At 45.9% G+C, this 19790-nt stretch overlaps 1 protein-coding gene across 1 annotated transcript in view; it reads left to right on the forward strand.

The window, feature by feature from the left end:
- Window positions 1–19790, forward strand: part of Nckap1l (NCK associated protein 1 like) — a 46251-nt gene that overhangs the window by 15568 nt on the left and 10893 nt on the right. Inside the window, exons 10-22 of the mRNA XM_051160492.1 lie at window positions 4958–5014; window positions 5271–5367; window positions 6244–6353; window positions 6502–6634; window positions 6985–7066; window positions 7243–7301; window positions 7510–7655; window positions 9321–9453; window positions 9732–9851; window positions 12301–12446; window positions 12705–12836; window positions 15628–15846; window positions 17399–17529. Of these exons, the coding sequence (XP_051016449.1) occupies window positions 4958–5014; window positions 5271–5367; window positions 6244–6353; window positions 6502–6634; window positions 6985–7066; window positions 7243–7301; window positions 7510–7655; window positions 9321–9453; window positions 9732–9851; window positions 12301–12446; window positions 12705–12836; window positions 15628–15846; window positions 17399–17529 (1565 nt within the window). The remainder of the gene's footprint in view (window positions 1–4957; window positions 5015–5270; window positions 5368–6243; window positions 6354–6501; window positions 6635–6984; window positions 7067–7242; window positions 7302–7509; window positions 7656–9320; window positions 9454–9731; window positions 9852–12300; window positions 12447–12704; window positions 12837–15627; window positions 15847–17398; window positions 17530–19790) is intronic.

Raw genomic sequence — 19790 nt, forward strand, 5'->3', positions numbered from 1 at the left:
AGTAGCAGCTGCTGAATTGCTCAGAAAAGCGTAGCCTTTTTGGTTTTAAGTGCACTTTCCCTAACACTTTGGGCTCCCTGACTCTGCCCTTGAAGTTTATTCTCACTCCTTTTTGCCGTGCAGTTGCTTGTCTGCCACCTGTCTGACTTATGTTCTAACTCAAATGGCGTGGCTCTTCCTCTTCCTCTTCTTGCCTTCCTTCCTGTAGCTTCTGAGAATTGCCACTTGCCTGGCTTGTTCCCACCTCTCTTCTTCTCTTAAACCATAATAAAATGGTTCTTGAGCTTAAAAAGAAAAGCTTACAAGTTGTTGGAAAACAGGCAAACTGCTGTGGTAGAGTAGGGGGTTGAAACACAAAGTGCTGTGTAAGCAGGGGTAGTGTGCGGGTGGGTGGGGTGGGGGGGAGGCATTAAGGTTATTTGCAATGGCTTTAGAGGTTCTAAAGAAGATGGAAGACAGACAGTTGCAGCAAACAACCCTCAGTTCCTCCATTCATTCATTCATTCATTCAGTTTTTTCTTTCTTTCAGAAATTAAAAAAAAAAAAGATTTTATTTATTTTATGTATGAATGTTCTATCTGTATGTACATCTGCATTCCAGAAGGGGGCATCAGATTTCAGTATAGATGGCTGTGAGCCACCATGTGGTTGCTGGGAATTGAACTCAGGACCTGTGGAAGAGCTGCCAATGCTCTTACCAGCTGAGCAATCGCTCCAGCCCTCTTTCCCCCCACCCCCCCCCCCTTTAAGACAGGTTTCTCTATAGCCCTGGATGTCCTGGAACTCACTGTGTAGACCAGGTTGGCCTCAAACTCAAAGAGATTTGCCTTCCATCTCAGTGCTGGGATTAAAAGGTGTTTGTCACCGAACCTAGTTTAAAGTTCATAGCTTTTGAGGCAAAAGAAAACATACTCAGAGGTTCAAGTTGGACAGCTTGGGTTACAAAGGTGGGGCTGTGAAAGCTGGTTTTGGAGCAGTAAATTGGGATTTCGCGAGCTCTGCCTTAGAGTCTGAATCTGTACTCAAGAGGGTCAGGAGTCGTTGAATAAATTCAAATGAGGCAGTTAAAAGGATCAGATTTGCATTTTAGAGAAGATTAATGCTCCAGGGAAGAAAGATTAGATGGGCAGAGCTAGAGGCAGGGATTAATTTATTAAATTAGGGAAGATGGAGGATGTCAAGATCTCTGGAATAGGCATCTGGTATTCCTTAGGGTAGAGACACGAGAGCTACCATAACTATGGGGAAAGACTGATTCAGTATTTTATTTTTAGACTTTTAGTTTATTTTTATGTGTATGATTTTTTTTTTTTTTTGGCAAAGTATCTCTGTACCATGTGTGTGCAGTGCCCATGGAGGCTAGAAGAGTGTGCTAGGTGTGGGAAGTCGTCCTGAGGAGCTGGAGTTGGACATGGCTGTGAGATTCCATGTGGGTGTTGGACCCCCAAGCCAGATCCTCTGCAGGAGCAGCAAGTGCTCGGAACTGCTGAGCCCCGCGCACTCAGTTTTGCACAGGCTGAACTGGACGCGTTTGCAGGACATACAGGCTAAGTATGTCTAGCCTCTTGCTGTGTGGCTTAGCAACTAGGCATGCTGCCGGGCCCAGATGACAACTTGGTGACATGCTAATCAAAGCCCTGAGAATAGTTGTGACTGTTCAAGAAGAGCAAGGACACACCTTTGGAGGACATTGATATTCAAGGGCCAAGCAGAGGCAGGAAAACCCATGATAGGCATAGAGGAGAAAAAAAAAAAAATCAAGCCAGGGGAAGAAAGCATGGCAAGAGGGAAGGAACCGTTATCATGTGGTAGACAATGTGACTGAAAACAAACAGAGTTCACTGGATTTCGCTACAGAGGCCATCTTCGTCTTCCGAGGACAACCTCAACTGAGTGGTGAGGTTGGAAGCTGGTTTCAGTGGTTTTAGGGGTAAATGTGAGATAAGGGATTAACTCAGTGTCACTGTGAAGGGAGAATGGAGTGATAGGAGGAGGAGGAAGGCATGGAGTTGAGGGAGAGGTCGGATTACTTCATTTATTTCTGTTGGCAAATACAACATCTGGAAATGTGAAAGAAATGAAGCCTCACCTCCCAGGATGGTTTGATATGCTCTGTGAGTGTGTGTGTGAGTGTGTGTGTGTGAATGTGTGTGAGTGTGTGTGAGTGTGTGTGTGAATGTGTGTGAGTGTGTGTGTGAATGTGTGTGAGTGTGCGAGTGTGTGAGTGTGCGAGTGTGTGTGAGTGTGTGTGAGAGTGTGTGTGTGAGTGTGTGTGAGTGTGTGTCTGAATGTGTGTGAGTGTGTGTGAGTGTGTGAGTGTGTGTGTGAGTGTGTGTGAATGTGTGTGAGTGTGTGTGTGAATGTGTGTGAATGTGTGTGAGTGTGTGAGTGTGTGAGTGTGTGAGTGTGAGTGTGTGTGTGTGTGCGCGCGCACACACACACACACATCAAACCATTCTGGGAGATGAGGCAATTGAAAAGATAATTTTAAATAAATGCTTTTTAAAAAAAATATGGGAGTCTCTTTATATAATCCATGGTATCCTAAAACTTGCTGTATAGATCAAGCTGGCCTAAAACACAGGGAGATTCCCTACCTTTGCCTCCCATGTTAAACAAACACTTTAGAGAATATTCACTGACGTATTCTTGTGAGCACATTCAGATGTTTTGTAGGGTAAGTTCTCAGATGTGGAGGGTAACACGCTTCAGAGTTTCTTTTTTTCCCCCTGACTCCCAAGCTCAGGATCAAACCCAGCGCTTTGTACTTTCTAGGAAAGCACCACCTTTGAGATCTATCCCTAGCCTATATTTTAATAACAGCTTTTTATAAAATTCTGCTCCCTCTAGATAGTCTTATTTATTATATATTAAAGTGTAGGACCATGGCTTAGAGGCAGGGTGCTTCCTAATATGTGTAAGGCCATGGGGTTTAATACTCTGATTGGAAAGAAACAAAACAAACAAACAAAAACAAGACACAGTAATGAAAACACTTGTTCCTCAACAACCAAGTAGTATTAATTTTTTTTTTTTTTTTTAATGTGAAAGCCGGGTGGTGGTGGTGCACGCCTTTAATCCCAGCACTCAGGAGGCAGAGGCAGGCAGATCGCTGTGAGTTCAAGGCCAGCCTGGTCTACAAAGTGAGTCCAGGACAGCCAAGGCTACACAGAGAAACCCTGTCTCAAAAAAAAAAAAAAATGTCAAAAGGCTGTTGAGGTGGCTCAGCACTTGTCACCAAGCCTGACAGCCTGAGTTCCATCCTTGGAAATTACCTGGTGCAAGGAGAAAGCCTTCTCTTAAATATTGTCCTCTGAGTCCTACGTTTGTGCCATGGCACACATACATACACACTAACCCCACAAATAAATACATAGATACATGTTTTTTTAAATTGTCAAGAAGAAAAAAAAAAAGAGAGAGAGAGAAACATTTAAAAGAACAAAACAAGAGAACAAAGAACAAGAACACAGTAAAATAATTCATTTTCAGAGTTGAGAGAATTGAGTCTTTAAGCAGAAGTCACAGGAAATAGAATGTGTATGTATGAAGTTTTCTAGTGAGGTGGGAACATGTTCAGTGCCTGTCACTAAGGACAGCAGCTGATGAGAAGCTCTTTGGCATAAATAATGTGATTTGATCTTTATAACTTAAGTATGTATATTTATGTATATATGTAAATAAGAAGACAGGAGGTGCAGTCTAAATGTCCCTTAATGAGAGGTGGGAATATGAAATAATTCTAGGGTTTTTTTTTTTTTTGACTCGATCTTGTGTCTGTCCTATATACTGGATGGAAGTTGAAATAATTATCCCTTAGCCGTGCTATGGAGTTGAATCCTGATTTAATTAAGATAATTCTCAATTCCAAATGCCTTTAATTTTTATGCTAAGTTTAGTAAAGGAGAGGCTTGGAGAAGGGAGATTATAGAGGTTACAAATTCTCCTCCACTGCTGTGGCAGCAGCTGACAGAATGAATGAAGACAGTTAGGAACACAGGGCGCAGAGGCCGTGCAGTGTGGGACCCGGGTGCAGGTCTCTATTAGAAAAAAGATATGATCAAACGTTGCAGTTAAGCTAAAGCAATAGGAAAGGTTATTTAATTTGGTGACTCAAAAGTTCACATTGACCTCAGAGGAATGGATTGTTCAGTGTTGAAGGTCTTGTGAGGTTGGAAGGGTCAGGGAAGGGTGAGGAGGGAAAAGGAGTGTATCTCTGGAGGAGCTGATGGTGTGGGAGAGTGGGTGAAGTGCAGGGTGTTGGGGTCAAGTGAGAGTTTCCAGAATAAGAGAGGCTTTGAACTTGTTGGCTGAGAGTGGAAAATAAGCCAGCAGAGAGGGAAAGATAAACCGTGACAGATAATTGGTGAGCTAAATACCAAGACAAAGTGGGTGGGGCTGGGACCTGTAGCAAGAAGGCTGGGAGTAGTGTTTGTGACGTCCTTCCTCACTCCAGTCAAATCTGGAAGAATGGTTGACTAGAAGCCACGCACAGTGTGAGAAAGCAGTCCACCTGGCCTTCACCACTGCGGCCCAGCTGACTACTACATAGCATTTCCTTCCTTTTCTTTTTCCTTCCTCCTTTCCCCATTTTTTTCTCCTTTTTTCTTCTCTTAACTCCCTTACTAGCTTTTTTTTTTTTTTGCTTTTGACAGATTCTATCTATCTATCTATCTATCTATCTATCTATCTATCTATCTATCTTGTTGTGCTTAAACTTGTGATCCTCCTGCTCTGTCTCTTGAGTGCTGGGATGACAGGCACACATTATCACAGCCTGGTTTGGCTCCTGTAGTGATTGTCTTTGCAGAATGAACCATGGAGCAGGATGGTCTCTAAGCTTAGAGTCTTGTTTGCATAGGGTGAGACGAATGGATGAAAATCCTGCTAGTTAGGGTGCCTGTTCTTACTAACTGATGGTATGACACCCTGCTGTGCCGGACATGTCAATCCTTAGGTACAGTAAGCGCGTGGCAGACATCAAGGAGAGCAAGGAACATGCCATTGCAAACAGGTAAGGGTGGGGTGTGGGCTCGGAGGGGCTGGGATAGGGATCTCCCCAGACTTTCCACTTCAGCGCACTGAATCTCTGTACAGACTTGTGGGCTCACCCCTAAGATCTTCCTGCAGCCGCACACGTGCCTGTGTTTCCTCTCTGAGGTTCCGCACAGAGCCTTCCTCCTGCCTGACACCCCTCTTCTGCACTGCTTCTGGGGAGCTTGTGAGGGAGGGAAAGACAGTATTCTCTACTTTCCACTTTCCTTCCTCAGTGGCCAGTTTCACTGTCAACGCCGGCAGTTTCTGCGGACAGCTGTGAAGGAGTTGGAGACTGTGTTGAACGATGAGCCAGGCCTGCTGGGTCCTAAGGCAAGAGAAGTGTGTGTGTGTGGGTGGGTGGGGGGGTATAGGGATGACGAATAATGACTCCGTGAGTGGTGACTTAGCATGCCCGAGACAGCACATGCATGTTCATACATGGGTGTGCAGGTCAGAGGACAACCTCACCTGCTGTTCTTAGAGGCAGTCTACCTTGTTGTTTTGAAGTCTTTCACTGGCCTGAGGCTCAGACTGACCAGTGAGGCTCCTGAGCACTGGGGTTGCACGCGCATACCACCAGCATGGCTTCTTTTCACATGAGCTCTGGTGGCTGAACTCAGATCCTTATGTTTATGTGGTGAGCACTTCACCGGTAGAACTATCTCTCAGGCCCCTTCTCTTGCGATCAATTTATATATGTGCTGATTCAGTGACTTCCAAAGTACCCACATGTTTCATGTTTTCCCTTGGCATCTTCACGCATGCGTCTAACAGCTATATGTGTCCTTGGCCTATCTTCTATTTGAGTGTAAACTAATTGACGACAGAGCTTGCTTTCTGTTTTAAGCCATATAAATACCCATTAAGCATTTCTAAAATTTAATTTTGTTGAGAGGGAGGGGTATTGACTGTGAGCCAGGGCCAACATATGTGTGTCTGATTCTATGTCACATGGTTCAGCTTTCTGTGTGCCTGTTTCCAGATGCTGTCAGTGCAGCTACACAATTATATCCACATACAGAGTATCTCAACTGTTTTCTCTGTGCTCACTCCCTTTCCCCCGTTCTGGGGCTATAACCCTGAGCTTTGTACCCGAGAGGTGAGCACTCTCCCACTAGAGCTATAACCATACACTAAAATTAAAAAAAAATGTATGTAGAAAATTCATTCAAGTGGAAAATTCTAATAGGCTTTGTCCTCTCTTAGGCCCTTTTTGCTTTCATGGCCCTGTCTTTCATTCGTGATGAGATCACTTGGCTGGTTCGCCATACAGAAAATGTCACCAAGACTAAGACTCCTGAAGACTATGCTGACTTGTTAGTATTTGCTTAAGACCCTCGTCCTTAGCCTGGGAGAAAGGGGCAAGGTGGCAGCAAATGACCTGGGGGGCGTCTCGGTCCCTGCCTTGTCTAGCTGTGTCTTCACTTACCCATTCTGTGGTCTCTCCTGTCCTCACCTTCACAGGAGCATTGCGGAACTTCTGTTCTCGGTGGAGGAGGTCAGGGGCCTGGTCCGTCGGCACATCAAAGTGATCCAGCAGTACCACCTTCAGTACCTGGCCAGGTTTGATGTCCTTGTGCTGAGTGACATCATTCAGGTATACCTCACTGATGACACTTTGGCGGTCGTCATGATTGCTCCCTGGTAGCTTTCCTTCTGGCCAAGTGCCTGGAGTTTGGGTTCCAGAAAGGTGGTAGAACACTAAGGATGGTAAAGATGAATGATCTCAACAGATTGTTTCCCCCTAAGCAAGAGGAGAGAAAACTGAAGAGAAATGGGAGGCCATGCGGCAGGGCTTCTAGGTGGCTCTGTCTGTTCCTTGCTTGGGTTTTTCTGTCTTGGGCAGCCAGCAGTTCCTTCCACCTCCACGCACTGACTGAGCCTCTGGCTGCATCTTTCCATCCTATGGAAGCCGTGGGCCCTGACATCACCTTCTGTTTGCTTTAGAACCTGTCTGTGTGTCCAGAGGAGGAGTCTGTCATCATGTCATCGTTTGTTAGCACGCTGTCCTCTCTGCATCTCAAGCAAGGTAACTGGAGGGAGGCGAAAGCAGCAGAGCACTTACAAGGGCTGACATGGGTTTTCTGGAAACATTGGTCTGTGAGCCGGAGCACTGGATAACTTTGAAGAGGCCTACCGTTCTGTGCAACCAGGGGCCAGGAGCCGTTTTATCATTTTTCTCTTGCATTTGCTTCTCTTTTATAGTTGATAATGAAGAGAAATTTGACTTTTCTGGATTAAGGCTGGATTGGTTCCGCCTACAGGTAAGGTTCTTGTCTTGTGGTGCCCCCCCGCCCCCCAGTTCTTCTTCTTCCACAAGTCTCTCCCCAATCTTTTGACTTCTTAGGCTCTGCTTCAGTGAATCAGTAATCTTTGGGAACTGCTGAGTACACATGGTCCAATGCACCATGTCAGATTACAGCCTCAAGGCTCGGCTTCATTCATTTGTCTTGTCTTCCACCCCAATCGCAGGCGTACACCAGCGTGGCGAAGGCGCCGTTGCACCTGCACGAGAACCCTGACTTAGCCAAGGTCATGAACCTCATCATCTTTCACTCCCAGATGTTGGACTCGGTAGAGAAAATGCTGGTGGAAACCTCTGACCTTTCTACCTTCTGGTGTGTCCTGGTTCTGACTTCATTATCAGTCCACTTTCTTTCTTTCTTTCTTTCTATCTATCTATCTGGTTTTTGAGAAAGGGGTTCTCTGTGTAGCTTTGGCTGTCCTGGAAGTCTCTGGATGACTCCTGGTGATTCGCCTGCCTCTACCTCCTGAGTGCTGGGATTAAAGACATGAGCCCTGTGTTCTTTTGTAAACTTCTTCGATATATTTATTTATTATATATACACATTCTTCTGCCTGCATGTGCACCTGCATGCCAGAAGAGGGCACCAGATCTCACTATAGATGGTTATGAGCCACCATGTGGTTGCTGGGAATTGAACTCAGGACCTCTAGAAGAGCAGCCTTAACCTCTGGGCCATCTCTCCAGCCCTCCAGGTTTTGTTTGTTTGTTACTTTAAATTCTTAGGACATTATAATTTAAAGATTTATTTTCCTTTATGGGTATGAATCTCTCTCTCTCTGTCTCTGTCTCTCTCTCTCTCTCTCTCTCTCTCTCTCTCGTGTGTGTGTGTGTGTGTGTGTGTGTGTGTGTGTGTGTGTGTGTGTGTGCCACTTGTGTGTGGGTACCCACAAAGGACAAGGAAGGTGCTGGATCCCCGGGAGCTGGAGTATAGGTGGTTGTGAACCACCTGATGTGAGTACTGGGGACTAAACCTGGGTTGGCTCAAAGCACAGTAACTGCTCTTAACTACTATTCTCCAGCCATGGCATTTAGATTTAGAGACATGAAGCCAGCTGTGGTGATGCACATCTAAAGTGTCAGCACTTGGAAGGTAGGGACAGGGGGGTCAGGAATTGAAGGTCACCGTTGGCTACTTACTGAGCTAAAGGAAAGAATGGGCCTCAAAGAGACTGTCGTAAACAACAAGGAAAGAGACATAAGTGCTTGGGAGCCTGCAGTAGGAGGGTTGCTGTGAGTTTTAGGCCAGCCTAGGCTATCTAGTGAGTCCCAAGCCTTGAGACCCTGTCTCAAAAACCCAAAATAAAATAAGATAAAACAAAAGGAAGGAAACGTGTATGTTGTGGAAATTTAGTGTTGGGAAAGTAAGAAATAATTGAGAGGCTGGAGAATAGGGCCATTGGAAAATGAATACTTAACTATCTTCACCAGATAACACTTGGCAACAATTAGTTGATCACTATGATGTGTAACTCTACTCTTTGAAGGATCAAAAACAAACACCAACCACCCCAAACCCCCAAATAACACCCCCACAACACAAAACAATAAAAAAACCAAGGCACATTAGTCATGTCTGTCCTTTGCCATTTCCAGAAATGGAGGGCTATGACACGCATATGCTAAGTGCACAGCAACATAATCTTGATGAAGGAAAGGAAAGTTTCAAGCATTGAGTCTAAGTAGGTTATCTGGAGCCTGAGTGTCGTGTTTTGAGGGAGCGTGAATTTGGAGCTACAGAGTTAGAGGGGATGGCCTGACTCAGGCGACTGCCAGGCAGGAACTGCGAATTTTGTTCAGAGAAGGGAAAGTTATCATTTTGCTGCCTTGGAAGCCATTGTAAGACTCTGAAAAGGTTAAGATTTCTTTGGCTCCTTTCTAGGATAGAAAGCAGGAGGGAGTGGCAAATAGCAAGAAGAAAATTGCAGAAAGGGTCTGGCCATAAGCCCTGGTTGTCAGTCCTCTTCTTTTTCTGCAGCTTTCATCTCCGCACCTTTGAGAAGATGTTTGCTATGACCCTGGAGGAACCAACCATGCTTCGCTACAGCATTGCATTCCCCATGATTTGTGCTCATTTTGTCCACTGCACTCATGAAATGTGCCCAGAGGAGGTGAGTACCCTGCCGCTCACACTCTAATATATCTCTAGTCACTTCTCTTCTTTACCTCTCAAAATATAGTTCCAGGGGATGATTTTGACCCTGGGAAGGGAACAGGCACAAGTGTTGGATGAGTCCCAAACATCTCATTTTGATATGGGATGTATCCGGTCTTTCTGGCTTGTTTCTTTTTCCTTAGGAGAGGATGGCCCAGGCAAGGGGTGAGAGCAGTGTGGGGAGAGGGAAGTGGCCTTCATGTGACGTGTCTCTTCCCTGGTCCTCCCCTACAGTACCCTCACCTAAAGAACCATGGTCTCCACCACTGCAACTCCTTCCTGGAAGAGCTGGCCAAGCAGACCAGCAACTGTGTGCTTGAGATCTGTGCTGAACAGAGGAACCTGACCGAACAGGTGGCCCCTCACCCTGGATCGGCCCCTTTACCCTCTAGCCATACTTGTCTTTCACAGGCCAAATTCCTGGTTTCTTGAATAGGGTTAGGGCTTTTGTTAGGCGAACATGATAACCACTACACTGTGGAAACCCACCGCATTAGGGCTTTTGTGAACTTTGGTTTGTGACAGATTCCTCTATCAGTATTGTCACTCCAAGTACTCTCTTGGAATTAGAATCACAATGCACCACCTTCTGACATTGTGACCTGGGGTAGCCTTCTGCAAAGTTCATGTTGGAGAACTCTTAAAAAAAAAAAAAAAGATTTATTTATTATTTATACAGTGTTCTGTCTGCATGTGTGCCTGCACTACAGAAGAGGGCACCAGATTTCATTGTAGATGGTTGTGAGCCACCATGTGGTTGCTAGGAATTGAACTCAGGACCTTTGGAAGAGTAGACAGTGCTCTTAACCTCTGAGTCATCTCTCCAGCCCTGGAGAACTCTTTAAGTGAGTTACAAGAATGGCAACCCACGCACCCACACATGCGCGCGTGCACGCGCACACACACACACACACACACACACACACACGCACACGCACACACACACGCACACACACGCACACACACACGCACACACACACACACACACACACACACACACACACACACACACACACACACACACACACACACACACACACGCATGTCCTAATGTTTTAAGTAAGCTTGTGATTCTGTGTTATCCTTGGTAGGACATGATCTGTGGTGGTAGGTTGGATACACTCAGAGGACAGAAGCAGCTATAAATGCTCTGACTTGAGCAGTTCAATTTTGGGAGATGAACTTTGTCCTCTTTGCATGCTGCTCACATGTTTGGGACAATAGCTCCAGATCACTGTCTTATCTGGTCATTCTGTTCATCAGCGTCCCAGTCTACAACTAACTGGACATTTCCGAGGACTCCTGCTGGTCCCCGGGATTACTTCTTCTGGTTTCTTCTCTTCCTCCCTTGATTGACTCACAGCACCTGGTCATGATTAGATCAACCTACATTTCAGAAAACCAGGAATAAGAAGGCAGTTTTGCTCTTGTCCCTGAAGTCTTGAGTTTCCCAGACTACCCACCCTTCCTGGGTTTGAGTCAGAATAGTAGCAATTTTGGTAGGAGAGGAAATAATGTGTATGTGTGTGTGTGTGTGTGAGTTTGTACATGTGCAATAGGTGTACGTGTGTGAGTACAGATAGTTACTGTATTACTCAGCGTTTTCATTTTCTTATGTGTCAAGTAAGGATAAAAACACTTTTCTTTTTACAGAGGTGTAATAAGGATTAAATGAAATAGAATACATTAAATCTTTGGTATATACAATAGTCAATAAACATTAGCTCTCGTATTATGCGACTCTAAATGGACACTAATCTCTTAGGCTAACAGTTTGGGGTGAAGATCAAAATGGAAGGTACGTGTTCCCTGCCTTTGGGAATGTCCCAGTGTAAGGTGGAGAGAAATACAAATACATGACTGAAAGAGTGTAAGTAATCGATGCACAGACGACATGCAAATGAGGGACTTACAGCTGTCTTCGTCATTCACTATGCGTATCTACCACACGCATGGTAAACAAGGTTACTCAGTGCTGGATCAGGAATGACTAAGCCCTGAGTCATTACTAATGGGGTTACATATTTGGGTACTGATTTGTGAATCAACCGCAAATACTTTCATATTAATATGTCTTTGTCTATCAAGGTGAATTCTATTTTGTTTTATTTTTTTGAGCCAACAGAATTTGGGTTTAAGAATAGGAAGCATGATTACAAAGTAACAAATGAATTTTCTGTGTGGCTCTTATCTGTTCTGGAAGTAGTCCCAAAGTGATTCCCTAAGGCAACCTAAATATCATGTGGTGGCTTGCATTTTCTGTGGGGCTACGCAGGGAAAGGGGAGATGCAACATTGATGTCTGAGCTAGCTAGCAGGAAATATACATATACACATATTTAAGAAAAAGAAGAAACAAGGAAAGGATATTGAAAACATGTGAACTTTGAGAATTTGGAGGGCCATGGTAGTCTGGGCAAGGCTCTTCATGAGGCAGAATAAGAGGGGTACAGCCTGTGTGATGATGGTTTTGTCTAGCAAAAAGCATTGTTTCCCTACTTTGGGATCCTACAAAACAAGGTAAGTGGAGCTTGTTTTCCCTTGAATTTGTCTGTTAGGAAAGACCTTAGATGTGGGTGGGAGCAGTGCTTTCATCCGGGAAAGACACTGCCAACTTAGGACTTGAGGCTGTACATGGGGAGATATTCAGGAACACTGGAAGATATGCACACAATTCTAAAAAGGTCCCGACTAGAGAAAGAGAAGCTAGCTGGTTGGGGAGAGGAGCCGATGGTGACGGAGGAGCCTTCTTACAGCTGTTGTCAGTGACCGTTGTCTCTCCCTCCTCTGTGTCCATCCCGAAGCTTCTACCTAAGCACTGTGCCACCACCATCAGCAAAGCCAAGAACAAGAAGTCCATGAAGCAGAGGCAGGCCCCCAGGAAAGGAGAGCCTGAGAGGGACAAGCCAGGGGCAGAGAGCCACCGGAAGAACCGCAGCCTTGTCACTAAGTGAGGACCTGGCCCCCAAGGGCCAAAAGGAGGGAGAAGAAGAAAGAGGGGGTGTGATATAAGGGGAAAAGCAGAGGAGGTGGTGGGAATTGGCAGATGCAGAAAAGCACCTAAGTGAATTTTCTAGTGTGTACTATTCGAGGCTGAGTGTCCCTCAAGAGTGACAAGAGTCTAAGGAACATGGCCTGGTATTTCCTTCCCAGATACCAGTACACAGCACCAGACCCATAATCAAGTTCTATTTTTTTTTCTTTTTAGCATGGACAAACTACATCTAAACTTGACTGAGTTGGCACTGGCAATGAATCATGTGTACAGCTTCTCTGTCTTTGAACACACCATCTTCCCATCCGAGTACCTCAGCAGCCACCTGGAGACTAGGCTCAGCAGGTAGCCCTCTTCCTGGTCCATGCTTGCACTCTCTGGCCATCTTCAGTGTGGTCCTGTTAGATCCATCCAGTGGTCATGTCGCAGGCTGGAGACTGATACAGGCTGGCATAGGTTCCAAGCACCCCTGTGAGGAGGAGGAGGAGGAGAAGGAGGAAGAAGAGGAGGAGGAAGAGAAGAAGAGCCCTACTTCTATAGATTTTGATGAGCAGCTGATCCATCCCCATTGCTTGGTAGAGAGAGCAGAGGGAGACCAGCACTTGGGAGATAGGGGCAGAAATGACAGGAATTTAAGGTCATCCTTGGTTGCCTAGAGAAATCTAGGCTAGCCTAACGACACAGACCCTAAAAAGGGGGGAAACATTCAGACTCTTTACAGCCTATAGCACTGAGCCCACACTCTGGCCGTTAGCTACAACAATGGATTATCTAACTTATCTGAGTCAGTTTTCTTCCTGTTAAGTCTGGGATAATAATATTTACCTTATAGATCGTTGAGAATGACCTGACTTTGAGGATTAGTAGACAAATACAGATTACTATGAGTGCCAAGTTCCTGCCATATAATCAACCTTAGTTAAATAAATTCCCTTCCTGCACTTTGCCCCTTATTCCATTGTTTTCTGAAGAAGGAAGGGTTCCGCTTACGTCAGAGGCACTGCAGTTAGGGGATGGAGGGGACTGCGTAGGAGTAATCCATTACCCTTTTGTGATTTGTCTTGGTATATGAGCAATTAATTTAACCAGTATTTATTGAGCAGCCACTACGTGTCGGGGTGCTCTAGAGGCTATTGATAAAGTAGCACACCAGACACAGCCCTGCCCCGTGGAGTTTACCTTGTACTAGGGAGACAGACTAGCAAAATAAAAGAGCATCATATATGTCAGGTTAGTGGTAAATGCTAGACAGAAAGATAAAGCAGGTGAGAGGGACAGCGTAGGAAGTGTGTGTGTGGTAAGGAATTGCTGCCTTGGAAAAAAATGACATTTGAGTGAACCCCTGAAGAAACTATGAAGCCAGGTATGGTGTGTGACTGTCCGGGAGCAGTCATCATAGGCAGAGGAACCAGTATTACCAAGGCTGAGATGGAGCCATGTTGTTCTGTTCAAGGGACAAGGAGGCAGAGTGGTGGCAGAGAGAGACCCTGGGTGAGCTGGGTGGGGCGTGGGTTTCACTGAGCACGTGCACAGTACACTGTAAGGCCTGCGCTGCATCTTGATGTGCAGCCGTGGCTGGGCTGGGGCAAAGCTGTAAGACTTGTGTCCACAGTTTGCTCCGGCTGTATCAGCATGCATGAAAACAGGAGCAGGAAGATCAGTTTACAAGCTGTGTTTTGACTGTGAGAGATGCAGATTTATTTTTCTACTAGAGTTTTTGCCTGAGTGAAGTAAAATTGGCTTGTTTTTGTTCTAGGGGGGAAGTGCTTCAGTTGCACCCAATGGCAAGGAAATGACAGTGTGATAATTGGCCGTGCACACCGTCAGTAGCTGTGGTGGTTTCCAGGCCCTGAAGTAGCAAGGGTGTGGTCATCTAGTTTCCTAGAATCTCTGGTTCTTGCTTCACAGGGTCATTATTCCAAAAGCTCCAGGTTTGGTTAGAGGTTTTAGCTTTAAAAAAAAAATTAATGGGAATTTTAATTTATTTTATTTTTATGTGCACTGGTGTTTTGCTTGCATGTGTACCTATCTGTACACCATATACATGTTTGGTGTCTTTGGATACCAGAAGAAGATGTTGAATTCTCTGGAACTGGAGTTACAGACAGCTGCTAGCTTCCCTGTGGGTGCTGTGACTAGAACCCCAGTCCTCTGGAAGAGCAGCCAGAGCTTTTTAACTGTTGAGGGATCTCCCCATTCCACTCTTCCCCCTTGTGAGACAGAGCTTCCCCAAGTAGCACGTAGCCCAGGATAGACTTTAGTTCCTAATTCTCCTGCTTTATCGCTCTGAGTGCTGGCACCACAGGTGTGCACTACCACAGCTGGCGAAACACTCTAATAGTGACCAGGCCTGCCTCTCTCTTGTTTCCTTTACATCATTTTTCTTTAAATGATGCCCAGGGTTCTAGAAAATTCCCTTTCATTTGTGGGATCAGACCTTCCTGGACTCCCTGCCGTAAACATTTTGCCAAAATAGCAACCGAACAAAGAACTCCAAACATCTCACAGCTTAGGAAGAGTTTGAGGAGTTCCTTTATAGTAAGGTGCGAATGAATGACACACCTAGAAGAATATGTCCTACGCTGAGTTTACCATTTCTTATGAAGAAAAAAGTTGTAAGTCAAAGGACTGGGTATAACTGGAAACCTTAGGCCCTGGGGAAGGAACATACTGTGCACTCAAGGCTGTATGCAGCAGACATTAATTCTGTATTCTCTAGGCTGTGGTGCTCTATCCTGGCAGGCATCCGTGACCACCTGGGACTGCATTGTGTTTCTAAGGACTTCTAGGCATGGATTACCATTCTTGGCACAAGTTGTGACTAGTTATTTCTTTAGAGTTAGGTGGCATTTGAAAGCTCAGGCCTTTTACCAGATGACCTAATTTCTCCAGAGAAAGAAATGGTTAGGAATCAATTGTCAATGGACCCAAATCCAAGCTGCCACTGGCCAGCTGTGTGATCCTCACAAGTGTTTTTGTGAGCTCTGTTTCATTACCCACAAAATAGCGGTAATGGTGTCTACCTTACTGGGTTGCCATGGGGTTTAAGTGAGATAATATGTGTAGCACCCAGGAAGGTAGGGTTGTTTCCGTGGTTGTTAATATATTTGTAATTATTGAGGCTTTTGTTACTTAGAGCCATCGTGACTCTGGCTGGCTACAATGCCGCAACCCAGGAGATCCTTAGACCTTCCGAGCTGTTGGCAGGAGTCAAAGCGTACATCAGTTTCATTCAGTCCCTGGCACAGTTTTTGGGCGCAGATGCTTCCAGAGTCATTCGCAACGCCCTCCTGCAGCAGACGCAGCCGTTGGACTCAAGTGGCGAGCAGACTGTCACCACTCTCTACACAAACTGGTCAGTGTCCTCCTTTCCGTTGTCTCACCTCTGCTGGTGCCTTTTCCTTACATGTTAGGTCCCCATGGCCAAGTGTTCTCACCTCCAGCACGTCACTGAGCCTGTAAAGGGGGCTCCTTTCTGTTTGTAGAGGAGATTAAGAAGGGCAGACCTGGACCCCTCCCATTCTAGCCTTCACATCACTCTCCGTGCATCCACCCCGTGGCTCTTTGACCTTATTCCTCTTAATGTCCAACCGTTAACTTTCCTTTTTTGGATTTTTACTGTTTCTTTTTTCTTTCTTTCTTTTTCTTTTTCTTTTTGTTTTTGTTTTGTTTTGTTTGTTTGTTTGTTTTCGAGACAGTGTTTCTCTGTGTAGCCTTGGCTGTACTGGACTCACTTTGTAGACCAGGCTGGCCTCGAATTCACAGAGATCCGCCTGCCTCTGCCTCCCAAGTGCTGGGATTAAAGGGGTGCGCCACCACTGCCAGGCTGATTCTTGCTGTTTCTATTGAAAAGGATTCTGCCACTTCTTTCTGACACTCTTCTTCCTCCTGTTGGTTTAGCGTCTCTCCTGCACACCATTTCCTCCTTCTCAGCCATGCCTGTGTCAAGTCCAGTAGGTTGTCCTGAATAGGGAAAGGGGCCTTTCCTCCAAACCAGAGAAAGCATCATTTTCTTTGACAATTTTTAAGAACCAAGAGGTAGAGTTCTCCCTCCCCAAGCCACTGGGTGGCGCTTTAAATCTACTATAAGCTCAGCAGGATACTGGGAAGGGTCCAGCCTAGTAGGGTAGGTGTACTTCACCAGCTATGAGCATTTACAGTAGGATTTCACTTTCACAGAGATAGCAACCTTTTAGTACCCACTGAGTGCTGCCCCACTAAGTTATTTTTTTAATGTAAATTTTCAGTTTTAAAATTTTGACGACTAATTGTAATTAACGGGGGAAAACTTAATTGGAAGCTGAGTTTGGCCCACTGGTGGGTAGCCCACGATGCTGAAAGAGACAAACTCAGAACTGATATCTGGGTGAGGGCTGCAGTTGGCAGCAGGCTGGCACTGCTGGAGCCAGCTTCTCTGACTTGTACAGAAGTCAAGGGAGGGAAGATTTGGAGACTGGGTGATGGGTGCTCCTGTCAGCCAGAAGTTTGATTTGAGACTGGCTTCTGGAATCCCTGGGTCCTTGGTCTAGCCTTTTTGCTGGAGAGGATATGGCTTCAGTGTGTTTTACAGGAATCCGGTTAATACTTTAAAAAGTGTCAGCGTGAGCCTGTCTTAGCTGACAAGAGGATAAGAGCAAGGGAAGGACAGTTGTTGGAAGAGGGCCTAAGGCTGGAGGGGCACAATGCTGCATGTAAGGCATGGTGGGATAGCTGTAGATTGGGGTCAAGCCGACTCACACCTCTGCTTCTGATCGACAGCGTATGGTGTTAAGTCAGTTGCTGTGTTGCCTTCCTTGAGCCTTTCTTCTCATCCAAGCCTTTAGCAGGGTTTCTCCCCAAATCCAGTGTCATGGTGGCAGAAATGACTGGATGCTAACTTGGGCTTCCATGGCTTTCCTCCCTCATAGGTACCTAGAAAGTCTACTCAGGCAGGCGAGCAGTGGAGCCATCATTCTCTCCCCAGCCATGCAGGCCTTCGTCAGCCTTCCCCGAGATGGGGAACAGACCTTCAGTGCTGAGGAGTTCTCTGACATCTCTGGTGAGCCCATGGCCCTGGTCTCCTTGCCACAGAACTGAACCTTCCTCTTCAACAGTACCTTGGCCCGAATCCTCCTGATTTCCCAGAGGCCCATTCAGTGCTCCTCTTGGTGTCACTGCTGGACTCTGCTCAACTTAAGGAACATGGGAAAAGAGAGTCTAAAGCAAGGCCTATTTCACCTCCTTTTCTCTCAACTCCATGCAAGTGACGGGTTGTGCCTGGGTGTTTCACAACTCAGACTTCTTTGTTCTCCTTCTCTGGGGATGGCAAGGAGGCCAAAGTACACACTTCTGTTTCCCAGCTCTGCATCCTTACTGTCCCCATGTCTTCCATCTGTAAGCAGACTATATTTTGCCTGCTGCAGTTTTTCGATGCCCCCTTTCATCAGCTCTACCCACAAGCCGTAGGCAGCCTCTAAAAACCTGCTTTAGGTCTTGCTGACAACTGACAAACAGCAGGAGGCTGTGCACATTCACCCTTCTGCCACCCCCACCCCAGTTTTTCCGCGTTGCCATGGTGATGGGGCAATGTTACTTCAAAAATAGATAGATAGGAAAGAAAAGGGTGCCACAGGTTACTAGCTGGGGGTAGAGATGGCTGGAGAAGAGGGCTTTGCAGATCCATCCTGTACACCAGCCTGCTGCCTCTTCATTAGTGTCAGAGAAGGCAATTTTTACCCTTTCCCCTTCTGGCAGCAGTGTTAGCTTTCTAAGGCTGGTAGTTAATTGCAAAATCCTTCTACAATTCTCAGCTTAATCCTGTGACTGTAAATTGGTGACTCTACACATGTCTAGTATTTACTTTGGTCCAGGCATTGCATTAGCTGCAGTGACCAAGGCTGCTTCCCTCTGTAGTTGATGGAGGCAGAAGGCATCAGCTGGCCCTGATTTCAAAGACTGCAGCAGGAACCCTGGTTTCCCTTCCTTCTGAATCCTGATTAATGATGTTGAACTTGTCTTTCTCATACCACTCTCCCGTTACTTCTGGCCTTTTATGGGTTCCCTCGCTGGAACGGCCTATAGCCAAAGACCACAGCCCAGAGCCTCTTCCATCTGAGCTTGGCACTAGGATTTCCAACTTGGGATTCCCTCAGGCAAGTTTGATTTAACTTAGTAGAAGGGAAAAAGCAGGCTGGGTGAGAATAATAAAGCCTTAGGGGCAAGTCTAGATTTGGAAGAATAAATAATTTAAAGCAAAAAGAGCTGAGACCCTGAGGAACGTGTGCTGATTATGAAAAGGCAGCTCAAGAGGGAAGTGGGCCAGCGAGCTGTCAAAGACCGGTGTCTGAGAAAGAAGACTCCAGATGCACAGGCATTGTCTCTGCAGGGATGGAGGGGCGTGCGCTGCGTTTCTGGACATGCCTCTGATGTGACCTAGGTGGCCTTGGCCAAGCACCTAATCTCCTTACCTGTGAAGCCGTGTGGTGTGCTTCAGTCTCATACCCCTCAGGGCTCTTGGTAACTACCATTTAAGATAACCCTTTTCATCTGTATACACTTTCCTACAGTGTTTATCATTACAGGTGTGTGGTGTGTGTGTTCACACTCATTCTGAGAAATTCATGATTTCTTTTCATGTTACAGAGGAGCAAAGAGACTTTGAGAGACTTAGTGACTTCTTTGAGGCCTTATATCTAATAAAGCAAGTTTAGCTAGTACAAGAGCAAAATCCAGAAAAGGGGGCTGGGAAGTACAGGCTCACGTAAGAGGTAAATGGGAGCCTGGAAGTATGGCTCAGCTGTTAAGAGAAACAGCTGCTTCTCCCAAGGACTGGAGCTTGAGGTCCAGTGCCCACATGGCTATTCACAACAGTCTATAGCTCTGGCTCCTGGGGATCTGGCCTCTGTGAGGATTGCATGCTCATGGGCGCATATATTCAGGCATGCAAAAACAATTTTTTTAAAAAAGAAATAAATAGTTACTCCCCCCGACCCCCCACAAGACAGGGTTTCTCTGTGTAACAGCTCTGGCTATCCTGGACTTGCTTTGTAGACCAGGCTGGCCTTGAACTCAGAGATCTGCCTGCCTCTGCCTCCCGAGTGCTGGGATTAAAGGCCTGTGCCACCACGCCTGGCTTAGTTATCATCCTTTGATGTGAGTCATGCTATAGGTACCAGTGGGAAGTGGAGGAATTGTCTCATGGGCAGCCAGACCTGCCACCCATATGTAGGTGTATGCAGGACTAAAGACTCCTCCTCTTCCTCCATTCTGCCCACATTCTTTCATTCCTGGACAACATTTTAAATATCCAAAGACTTGTGT

The sequence above is a fragment of the Acomys russatus genome, chromosome 17, assembly GCF_903995435.1.
Source record: "Acomys russatus chromosome 17, mAcoRus1.1, whole genome shotgun sequence".
In the NCBI taxonomy this organism is placed as follows: domain Eukaryota; kingdom Metazoa; phylum Chordata; class Mammalia; order Rodentia; family Muridae; genus Acomys; species Acomys russatus.